At 41.9% G+C, this 12557-nt stretch overlaps 1 protein-coding gene across 1 annotated transcript; it reads left to right on the top strand.

The window, feature by feature from the left end:
- The first annotated feature begins 479 nt into the window (after positions 1-479).
- On the top strand, positions 480-12470 carry tbc1d8b (TBC1 domain family member 8B). Its single transcript, XM_083665082.1, has 20 exons — positions 480-692; positions 2292-2402; positions 2651-2769; positions 3181-3406; positions 3607-3847; positions 3999-4206; positions 4309-4476; positions 4621-4782; positions 4884-5034; positions 5252-5466; positions 5582-5699; positions 6063-6348; positions 6476-6605; positions 6708-6806; positions 6917-6985; positions 7149-7389; positions 7537-7602; positions 8221-8268; positions 8394-8491; positions 8705-12470. The coding sequence occupies exons 1-20, from the start codon at positions 566-568 to the stop codon at positions 9134-9136; spliced, it is 3315 nt and encodes a 1104-aa protein (XP_083521208.1). The 5' UTR covers positions 480-565; the 3' UTR covers positions 9137-12470.
- The last annotated feature ends 87 nt before the right edge of the window (positions 12471-12557 follow it).

The following is a 12557-nucleotide window of genomic DNA, read 5'->3' as shown; positions in this document are numbered from 1 at the left end:
TTGGGTGCCATACAGCTCAAAGTACCGTATCTGAACTGCATAGGGAACCTCTGAGCTGGTTGAGCTCAGTAAAATACTAGCAACATTAGACACTTTTAACTCAAACTCACCTGATCTACAGTTTAAGTGTTGCAGAGTAGACTGGTACCAGGGATTAGTTGAAATAATAAAAACATTTATGTACAGTCCATTATTCTGGGACAATACTATTTCATCAGGGTAATTTGGATATTAAAACAGTTACAAAACCTTCTGGGGCAATACTATACCAAATAATATATCATTGAATATATATTTGTTAAGATGATTAGTATATTGTTTGTGGTTCCTTAATCCCTATTTACTATGTTTAAATGGTAAATAAAGTTGAACTTGGACGCTCTTATTTTGAAGAAATCCTTATTTACATTCACAGGAAGTAGGTGGGCGGAGTTTCACTATTGGAGCTCAGGGAACACAGATGGAAAGCGTCTACTCACAAACAAATGTCCATGGGTGTAGGTTAAGATAGAAATGAACGTCGTGACATGCAAATTGGATTCAATACATATCTTTGAATTGAAATATGTGGCTTAAACCTGAGGAGATATTGCTGAAAAATGCATTTAAGTTGTGGGTGACGGAAAACGGCAACGATTATTTCGTATTGCAAAGGAGGCGAGGGTATGGCGAAGGTGGAGGCGGTTTGACAGGTATGTGTATGGTAGGCTCCACGTTTGCTTGCACCTCCTATAACCAGTGTGCATGCCTACGATGAGTGTTCCCCTGGCTATATGAATGTTCACCTTTGTGCATTTGGGTCGCGGGCCAGACAGTTCTTTTGAGCATGTCAAATGCAATGGAACGCCCCGGTCGACACGTCACGGCCAGTAGATTGCAACAGGTATAATGTACACAAAGTAACCAGCTGGTAACCTCTACCCTATCATTAGTTCACACACCCTATCATGAGCTACTGTATGCAGAGGCTATGTTTTTGTTGACAACACACACACACACACACACACACACACACACACAGTCAAAATCTGTCGACATGACAAGGTTGTATAATGAAAGATACGACATTTTTCTAGTTCATGTGTGGGAGGACCAATCGTACCCCCATCTGTGACTAGGATTATATGTATTTACATTTGGAACGTCTTCCTAGGATTATTCACACAACATCCAACTATAAATATAATCCAAAAATGGGGCTAGTTGTACCTCTGTGTAAGGAAGACTTGGGTCCTACATTTCCTTCTGCAATAATACTGTAACAATTTGATCATAACCCTATAAATATAATATTGATAAGCTACAAAAGAAAAAAGCAGTATTGTTAGATACTTTCCAGGCTGTTGATAACCTGATTGAGTGAGTGACGAAGCAAGAGTAGCCTTAGATTGTCCTTAACTTAATTGAAACACTGTTTCTGACTTCTACATTTGCAGTCATCTTATAGAACCATCATCGGTGGCCCTCTAGTCTGTAAAACCAGTGCGCAAGTGGTTGTATTGTATGCTTGATGTTAATGATATAGGTCTTAGTGAAGTACAGGGCCACTAATAGCCCCATCTCTGTCCCTTAGAACATCAGAGCTATAATTAAAGCTAATTAATGGGTTGATAGATGAAGTGGAACACAATGGCTGTCTCCTGACCTGGCTAATAATGGTGGACGTTCACCACTGTCGCCCCTGAAGCCCTCTCAAATTCAAGGACCTTTTCATTCTGAAGTATTCTCATTTAAATCTCTAAAAGCCACAGGTCATGGTATTTTCCAGGGATACCTGCTTGCTTAATTAGGCCCTTTGCCACAGTGGACAAGTTGATTTTATTGTCTTCAAGCTTTAACATTGGAATTGGATTATTTACAAGGAGAACTAATCCCATTACAGCTGTAGCTTCCAGCTGTGTCATGTTCAGACAGCAGCAAAACTGTATGCTGATGCAATCTGGGATAGAAGTACGGCTCTGACCTTGTTAATAATTCATGAAGGGCACTTGAGGGGTAGGTAACACAACACTGCTAGTTTGAGCCACGGGTAGGATACTTAAACAAACATGACTATGGGCAGCACAATAGCCTTTCACTATTTCCACTGTACTGTATGTCATGTCAACAGTTTATGACAACCCATGAGAGGGCTGATTTGTGTGGTGAATGTTGTCACAATGTGTGAAATTCCCAAATGAAATCAGCATTGTCCAATGATCTTTAAATATCTGACTACGTCTGTCCCATTCATCACAGTGTATGTGAGATATTAGGCCAGTCCTTCATCATTCTGGGGGTTTGTGTGACAGGTCTCCTGGTTGGCACCCTGGATACAGTGTTGGATTCCACATCTAAGGTTGCTCCATTTCGCATTTTACACCAGACACCGGACTCCCAGGTCTACTGGTCAATAGCATGTGGTGAGAGGTTTTTTCTCACCCCTTTTAATCCTGCTTTCAATTGACAGAATGTGAATAGGCTACTGTATATGCATGTTATACGGTGTATGTAGGCTATACAGTAACCTATGTCTTATGCAACAGCCAGCCTTTGCGATTATATGTTAGTGATGTGAAGTTTCCAATTTTGTGACAAGTTTGCTGATTCAGCCATTGATGGTTTACACAGTTTCATTTCCTTTGTGATTATTATTTGTTCCTCTGGTCAGCTGCCACCAAAGAGGAGATCAGCCAGCACTGGGAGTGGCTGCAGCAGAATATCATGAGAACCCTGTCTGTGTTCGATTCCAGCGATGACATCACCAGCTTTGTGCAGGGCAAGATCAGAGTAAGAAATCACCAAAGCAAATAACACAGGGGGGTTAGAGACAGCAACATGTGTGTTGTTGATCTCTCAAAGGGGGGGAATGCCTTCTCCGGCTTTGAATGATTTATTCATATACTTGATGACAAGTGCTCTCTGAAAACTGTTGGAGGTCATTACATTATTTTACGGACAACTGCTAAATGATATGGAGACGTCTGATTGGTTATTGAGAGCTAAGGAAAGGACAGATGTTTTTGTGATAATAATAAAAATGTGTCTTTATATTATTTCTTTGTGTCTTTATATTATTTTCAGAGATCAGAAACAGTGTGCAGACTTCACGTATGCTGAACAGCCTGGTTTAGACCACTACATTTTGTTCCCTCAGTGAATGATGAGAGCTGTTGTCCTCCTCCTCTCCTCCCTGTACAGGGTCTGATTGCAGAGGAAGGGAAGGTGTCATTGATACAGGAGGATGACCCAGAGAAGTTCCGCGAGGCGCTACTGAGGTTTGAGAAATGGTTTGACCTCCCCCAGAAGGAGAAGCTGGTCACCTACTACTCCTGCAGCTATTGGAGGAGCAGAGTGCCCTGCCAGGGCTGGCTCTACCTCAGCACAAACTTCCTCTGCTTCTACTCGTACCTGCTTGGGGCTGAGGGTGAGTGTCTGTTGGCTGTCACTATTCGCTCACTCGAAACGAATCATCTGCCGAAAGAGAAAATCTGAAAATGGCATAAGAAAATGCAGGTCATATTTGCTGGTCATGTCATCATTGTGTTTGGATACGATAAAAAAAAAGTAACATTTCATTTTATGATAGAATTGAAGTTATTTAGTGAAGATAATCTATTTCCTCAGTGAAGTTGGTCATCTCCTGGGATGAGATCTGGAGGTTGGAGAAAACTTCCAACGTTATTTTGACGGAGAGCATCCATGTGTTGGCTAATGGAGAGGACCACTACTTCTCCATGTTCTTGCACCTCAACGAGACCTTCCTGATCATGGAGCAGTTGGCTGACTACTCCATCAAACGCCTATTCGATAAGGAGACCTTCCAGGAAGAGCCTGCCCTATCTGACCCTCTACAAATCACCAAGAGGTACACTACTACTCATCTGTCATTGTTTCTCCTGTTAGTATTGACAGGTACCTCAGGGTACTGAAGTTAAAACACATGATATTCATTATTTTTGTGAAGTCCCATTCTCTTTAAGCTCTCCTCACAGTGACTTTCTGTTAACCTTTTCCAGAGGGCTAGAAACGCATGCTAGGAATGAGCAGTTCAGGGCCTTTTTCAGGCTGCCCAAAGAGGAAAATCTGCTGGAGGTTTATGAAAGCTTCCTGTGGGTGCCCTTCAGCCACTTCAATACGCTGGGCAAGATATGTCTATCCGAGAGCTACCTGTGTTTTGCCAGCCAGGACGGCAGCCAATGCCACGTGATCATACCCATCCGAGAGGCAAGACACAATGCACCGCCGTGACCCTAAACTAATATCTGTTAGCATCTGTTGATGGGTAACTGTGCCCTACAAGATTTTTTAAAAAGCCTATCTTTCCAGGTGATTGGTATAGACAAGCCGGACCGCAGCAGCAGGGCTTTGACTGTATGTGTGCGGGGTAAAAGGGCGCTGCGCTTCTCAGAAGTCCGGGACTACGAGCGACTTGCCAACGCGATCCGCAGGAGGTGTGGGATGATGGCCAGCCCTCAGCACTCTGCGTCCACTGAGGTGACTTCCTGCTTTGAGCCAGTGACCTTTCTCCTGCTAGGTGGCTTGCTCAAGGACACAACACCAGTTTAAACTCGACAACACCAGTGTGCTCCTTATTTCTGTACTGATGCCAACAGACAGAACTGAGTGTTTCCCTTTCAGGTCATCAGAGGGGAGTGCCAGTCGCTCATCAATCACTTTGAGGACAATCCAGAGGAGGTGGCTCTGATGGTGGGGCAGAAGGACAGCAGCAAGGCCGTCAGTACAGAGGCTCTCATGACTGTCTTCCACCCCCAGGATGCCGAAAACCTTGACCCTAAAATGGTACGCATTTATGGTGCAAAAATATAAGATTTAGGATAAATGAGAGCAAAACACAGTGGAGATGTCTCAGCCTATAGTGGTGTGTCATCTATGCCTGACAGCTGAAAGAGAAGATGAAGGAGCAGTCATGGAATATCCACTTCTCAGAATATGGACGTGGCACCAGTATGTTCTGCACCAAGAAGACACGAGACCTGATTGTGCGTGGCGTCCCAGAGGCCCTGAGAGGAGAGCTCTGGATGCTCTTTTCAGGTACCGCATTTGGGACTGCTCTTTTTGTTCTATTGTGCATATGGATCTTTAACGTTTCTGTACCACTCTGTACGACAGCAAAACAGATTGCGTTTGTGAAGCTCTCTATTTAAAGGATTACACGATGAGGGCATTACGACCAGTGTGGGATCTGTACAGTTTGTATTACGGCATAGTTTTGTATTTGAATGTGGTGTGTGCTGTTTTGCCTTTGTAGGTGCAATAAATGACATGGCAACTCATCCAGGCTACTACACAGAGCTGGTGGAGCAGTCTCTGGGCACCAGCACCCTGGCCACTGACGAGATAGAGAGAGACCTGCACCGGTCCCTCCCTGAGCACCCTGCTTTCCAAAGCGACACGGGCATCTCCGCCCTGCGTAGAGTCCTCACTGCTTACGCCTACAGGAATCCCAAAATCGGCTACTGTCAGGTACAAGGCTGGTGTTAAACCCCTTAACCCTCCTCCTCTGTCTATTAAAAAACCCTCACACGTCCAAAACAAAATCCCATCTTTACCCCTGTCTCCTGACCTGTCTGTTGTGAAGGCCATGAACATCCTTACGTCAGTCCTGTTACTCTACGCTAAAGAGGAAGAGGCGTTCTGGCTGCTGGTGGCTGTCTGTGAGAGGATGTTGCCAGACTACTTCAACCGCAGGATCATTGGTGAGAGAGACAGCTTATTATTGTACCATTTTATTTTAAACCTGATACATTTTAGTAGCGTACACTGTGGGACCCAATTTGCTAGAGCAAATAGTGTTGAGCAGAGTAAAAAAATACCTTACTATCTATTACAAAGTAAAGATGGCCTGACTTTCCTCCAATTTTACACGTTTGCACATGCAAATTGGAGCCTTGTATGTTTAAACAAACGCACGCACACACACACACACACACACACACACACACACACACACACACACACACACACACGTGTCAGTGTGTTGGCTGCAATATGTTCCAACTGCCATTTGGGACTTCCTTGCTGGAGATGACTGAGTGATAACTGTGTCTTTGTTTCCCCAGGTGCGTTGGTGGATCAGGCAGTGTTTGAGGAACTGATCAGAGCGCAGCTCTCACAGCTGACAGAACACATGACAGACCTGACCTTCTTCTCATCTGTGTCCCTGTCCTGGTTCCTCACCCTGTTCATCAGTGTCTTGCCCATCGAGAGTGCCGTCAACGTGGTGGACTGTTTCTTCTACGATGGCATCAAAGCCATTCTGCAGCTGGGCCTGGCTGTGCTCGACTATAACATTGAGGGCCTGATTAGCAGCCATGACGATGCAGAGGCAGTCACCATTCTCAACAAGTCAGTGTCAACAAGAGACCAGGGTCTGAGGGGTTCAACCAAGTCGATTAGTACAAATCACTCTTTATGGTTTCAGAAGCAAGATTCAAATAATCTTCCTCAGTTCCTTCTTTATTTTCCCTGACAGGTTTTTTGATAGTGTGACTAACAAGGACAGTCCCCTCCCTTCCACGGTGCAGCAAGCATCAGTGAGCAACAGTGACAAAACATCCCACTCCAAGGTGGACATTAGTGATCTCATCAGAGAGGCCTATGAGGTATGTTACACCCAGAGCTGCTACCACTAACCTCCTCTCTCTCTCATTGTGCTGTGTCAATGAGAGGCATGCAATTGGTTTATTTTGGTCATTTTCTTCCAGAAATATGGAGATATGCGATCAGAGGAAGTCGAGAGCATGCGGAAAAGAAACAAACTTTACGTAATCCAAACCTTGGAGGATACTACCAAGCAAAATGTTGTGAGTGTCACATTCAATGAAGGACTTACTTTTTTTTTGTGTCTTTGCTTATAATTATTATTGTATTTAGGATTAATGGAGACACTTTTTTTTTTTTTTTTTTTTCCCAGCTTCGGGTAGTGTCACAAGAAGTCAAGTTCAGTGCTTCCCAGCTTGACGGCCTTTATGCATTGTTCAAGGTGGGTGAAAACCGCTTAGTCCCTTTTTGAAGAAATATAAAACACCACAGCTTGAATCTCCCCTTATGTGGACACAAAACATGACTGGCATGAAGATGGAAATGTGTTAAAAATAGATGCATGTTAACTGTCTGGGGGTGGAAATTCTTCAATCTGTTTCCAGAGGCAACATTTCCTCAGCTGCTACTGGACAATGAACAGTCCAGCCCTGCTGCACCACGACCCCAGCCTGGCCTATCTGGAGCAGTACCAGCTGGGCTTCCATCAGTTTAGCCTGCTATTCTCCCTCCTGGAGCCCTGGTCCCTTTGCAGCAACAAGGACGCCCTCTCCCTCTGGGCCTTCCGCCTGATTGATGAGAATCAGGACGGCCTTGTAAACTTCAAGGAGTTCTGCTGTGCTCTGGGTAAGGTCACACGCCTGTTCTATGAACACTGCCCTCTACCCTACCTCTACCCTGTGGTAAACTGGGTGTCACTAATCTAATCCTGCATCAACCTCATGCAACCTTTCTCTCTCTCTCTTTCCCCTCATTCTGTTTTTCTTCCCATAGACATTGTGTACAGTGGCAGTTTCACAGATAAGCTGAAATTCCTGTTTAAGCTTCATCTGCCACCAGGTGAGTAAATGAGAGTGTTAATAATCCATCAACCGTGTTACGTGTCATTCCTGGTATGATGGTTTGTAATCTGTGTTGATGCATTGGTAAATATTCCTTGAAAAAAGCAAATTTACTTCACCCTCTCAAGACTTTCCGCTAAACTAATCTCTAATCTCCACTATACTGTATATTTCATCCTGACCTTCTATATTTTCTCTCAAAACAGTTGGCTTTGGTCTTTGCTAGCTCTCTGTCCTGTAATGCTGCATGCTCTCACTGAGGATTGCTTCTAGCTTTCACAGGTAGTCCTTCCCACTCAAAGGGCCAAAGACTTCCTCACTTTATTCCAATGACAGAAGACTTCTCCCACTTCAGTCGACTGACTGGTCAGCTTGCTCTGCTCTATTTTTTCTCCTCTCTTAACAGTTTCACATTTGGCCTAACTCATTTCTTTGTGCTTGTCTGTATATTTTTAACAACATCTTATGATTTTTCTATCTCAAGTAGTTACTAGTAGTTAGATATTAGTAGTTAGATATGTGCCATTGAATAGGACATTCTGAACGATATGAAGTGATTTGTACTGTATGGTTACTTTGTGGCAACCTTAAACCTCAGAAAATTCTTATTTTGCAGTGTCCGATCTTCCAGAGGATGGTGTGATAAGAAAAAGCCCTGAACGAGGTGAAGTATTGGCCCTTCTCCAAAGTTTTCTCTTTGACTATGCTCTTCGTAATTTGATTTAAACCAAATTCCCTAACACATTGTACACACAGCATAATTGTGTCTGAACATAACGTTTTCCAAAGGCAGAGGAAAAGTGGACCTGCAGGCCTACCTGAAGCAATGGCAAGACGAGATACTGAAGAAAGAGGAGAGCATCAAGGATTTACCCAGAATTAACCAGGTAAAAACCTCAGTGTCCAGGGCAGTATGTAGTCAATCATGTGCAGGCTGATCTCTTGAACTAAGAGAGAGAATGAATTATACTATAAAATTTAATTAACTTGCCATGTATTTATTTTTTAATAGAAATATGCCATGATTTTACATGTTTGTGACAGCACAAACATAATCTTCAAAATCTTACCATAGACCCATCTCACAATTGTGTCCTCAGACTCAGTTCATCCAGTTCTCCAAGACTCTCTACAACTTGTTCCATGGTGACCCTGAGGAGGAGTCTCAGTATCGCGCTGTGGTCCGTGTGACCAGTCTCCTCCTGAGGATGGAGGAGGTGGGGCGTAGGCTCCAGGAGCCCAGCAGCCCCCAGGAGTCCACCAGCCCCGCACAAACTGCTTCAGAGGGGGTTCTGGCTGATGGGAAGGCCTCTACCACCCCAGAGAATAGCTCCGACACCCCCAGCCCCACCAACACCCCGGAGGCAAGGTCTAATTCACAGGAGGTTGAGTGGTCCTTCTCGTTTGAGCAGATCCTGGCATCCCTGCTCAACGAGCCTGTCCTCGTGCGCTTCTTTGAGAAGCCCGTAGACATTCAGTCACGGCTGGACCATGCCAAGGCTGCCCAAGTGAAAGCCAAGGCAAACAAGTGAAAGATACACTGTGGGTCTAAGCCACTTATCAAAGCCATTATTTTACTATGTTCACTCTCCTCATACCTTCCTGTGTTCTTTTACCTAGGCAGGTAACAAGAACAGACTCTGTCAATCCCATTCACTGTAACCAACTGCAGAAATACACTTGCCGGAAAAAATCGTTCACACCAAGTAAAGCCGATAAATATGTTGTATACCGTAGGTTCATTGTAGCCTGGCTCCAGATCTACAGTGCCCTGCATAGGTAATGGGACAGTGAAGCATTTTGTCTTCTTTTGGCTCTACACTCCAAAAGTTTGGATTTGAAATCAAACAATTATGTGAGGTTAAAGTAGAGATTCTATTGGTTTCACTATTAATAAATTACAACACTTTTTATGCATAGTCCCTAGTCCTGCATAGTCCTATTTCAGGGTACCTAAAAATAATGGGACAATTTAATAATGGGACAATTGGTTTGACAAGTGTTTCTGGTAAGTCAGGTGTGTTCCATCACATGATTTGTGCAAGTGTAAGAGAGCTGTCAATGTCTAGTATTGATTCTAGGTTTTTAATTTGCCTTTGGAGTGTGCTATTGGTGTCTGTGAACATGATGGTCAATGAAAGTCTAGGAAGCCTTTAATAGGCTGAAAAATCAGGAGAAAAAAAATAATGATAAATCTGTCCCATCACTTTTAGGTACCCTGAAACAGGGGGACTATGCATAAACAGTGTTGTAATTTCTGAATGGTGAAACCAATACGTACACAAATATTATCAAATAAAAGCTGACAATCTTTAATTTCAAATCCAAATTTTTGGAGTGTAAAGCCAAGAGAAGAAAAATACAAAAAATACTTCACTCTCCCATTACTTACGCGGGACTGTATATGATTTATTATGTCATGCCAATGATAGTCATAGGAGTTGGCTAAAGCATACGGACCAGGACCCAGGCTAGGTTAATTCTGTCTGAGACCTGTCCTTTGTACACCAGCGAACCTGATCAAGCATTTTGCTTTTGATGAGTGATTTTTCTCATGCAGCCTTAAATCTCTCAGCTAATTCTCAGAAACACCAGCTTTTTCAATTTAGGACTGGCAAGTGGCAAGAAATATGTGGGGAGCAGTAACACATTCCAGGGGACTCACTTGAAGCCATACCATGGAGATCATATTTTGAAACCGGAACGTGTAGATTCCATGTATTTACTGTTCCTTGTCCGTAATTGTGTAATTAAATCAAGAATGAAGAGATGAAAGATTTGTCATATAGAGGCATCTTTGTTATTGTAGGTTCAATGTATTTGTTGTAAATCGCTGTGGATAAAGGCATCTGCTAAATGCCATAAATGTAAATGTAAAATGTTCAGGTTTACTTTATGATGAAGGGATAAGGCCAAATCTCTGGTCATTTTTTATGAATGGGGCTTATGAAAATACAATGGGACCTGGACTTGCTAAAGGCCCAAAAGACAGAGTTGACCATCACCATTCTACATTTCAGTTACTACTTTGAAAACATTTCTTAAACATTTGCCTTCTCTTGAATTCTCAAATGCAATTGTCTTGTTAGAGAGTACCATGAGTGAGAGAGCAAGAGCATTGTCATTGCTAAGTCATGTCACTTTCAGGGCACAAAAAAAGATGAAAACAAATGTAATGGATGAAAATGTCATTATTTTTGTTGGGCCATTCACGGTAGCCACTGCTTTCAAAGGAGGACATTGTAGTGCAATATTTCAATTATTTTATAATTCTTTTTTACGGTCTTAAAGGGAAAGTAGGTGTGTGTGTGTATGACTCTAAACATGTCTAATGATTGCTTTCTTTTGTTTGATATTGCATAATTTGCTTAAGTTGCAAAGGGATTTTACTAATTACATAATAACATTTACTCACTAAGTAAATGTTATATTCATGATAATCATCGTGTCTTATCAAATGAAAATCTTGGTATATTTGATTATTGTATACATTTATGCCACTGCAGATGAAAACAATTTGATAGGGTATAACATCTAGTGAATACCCTGTTCCTTTGTATATGTTTTTGCTTTTTAAAATGCTAATGCATGACAGTGCATGGTAATCGCAAATGATGACAACAAATCATTCCAAATGCAACACATTAGCTGGTTCTGAATGTCTTACTTCATTTCTTAGATATGATGTGGTGGACTATAGAAACTGGGAATTTTAGTCAGCATTTTTTGATTGAAACCCTGCTTCAATCTCCTCTGTATAGTATGGATATACTACACAGGATATTCTACTTTAATTACAGTGATAAATGTTTATTTTCCAAATGATTGTGTCAAGAAAATGAGAGCTGGATGAGCATTTTTTATATGGTCTGTATTTTCTGTATTTGAGTGTTCTTCCTCAGTGCCATCTGTGAGTAAAATCAACCTTGCAGTTGTCGTATAGTCTCTTGAATAAACCCCTCCTCTCACTCTGATTAAATACTTGGCTAAGTAAATAAATACCTCTTAAATATCTTGTTATCATAGCTGCTAAGATTTTAGGAATATTTGTCAGTTAAAAGCATTTGCTTGACAGCACAATAACGTAAACAATTCTATATAAATATTTTGCTGTTCTTTTGTCAGTAAAGTGATATCACAAGACGATGTTTCAGTGTTGGTCGTTAATTTTGTACATAATTGCAGCACTGGTCACTCTTGAGTATGAATTTAAGGGGTTGGAATTCACCTGTAAACAAGTCTGTCGTTTCCATGATTTTTAGGCATGCTCACTTTACAGCAGCAACTTTAAACAATTATAGCAGTGTGCATCGCCTTAAAAAAAATGGTAGTGTCAAATCAGCTAAAGCAGGTGTTGGGTGATTGTTGTCTGCCACAACCCTCAAATTTTCACTCAAGAGTGGAACATTCATACAAGAAACATGGCCTATAGGCCTTATTAGTAATGCACTAGACATATGGAGTCAATGCACTAGGCTATGGAAGTAGCTGCAACACCATAGGATAATGGTATATTATCAGTGAAATATAGCTGTACTAAACATTAGACATTACTTTTACCATAAAAGAGAAACAAATCATGCTTTAAGGAGACTCATTTCATCGCACAAATGTATTTACGCCAATCCCAGTCAAGTTTAAATTTGTTCAATGTAATAATGTAATGGTCCCCATTTCAATAACCACAGCATGTGTAAATGCTCTCATTTGGTATGGTATGATGATTCTACAATACAATGTATGTACTGCCTGATTTATGTATTGTTGTTTTTCTGGAGGGGATGCTTTGGAATACTCTGAAGATTTGTTTGATCTGCCTGTGCCTAACACAAGTGACACTTTATGTGAATGTCAGATAAATAAAAATGTTACCATCAAATAATCTAAACTTGTCTGACTTTTGCAGTCATTTCATGTGTTTTGTTACTCTGAATGAGGTTTAGTCGATATCGA

Source organism: Argentina silus (assembly GCF_951799395.1).
Source record: "Argentina silus genome assembly, chromosome: 2".
NCBI lineage: Eukaryota > Metazoa > Chordata > Actinopteri > Argentiniformes > Argentinidae > Argentina > Argentina silus.
The sequence above is the reverse complement of the archived record's forward strand: the minus strand, read 5'-3'. Positions and strand labels throughout refer to the sequence as shown.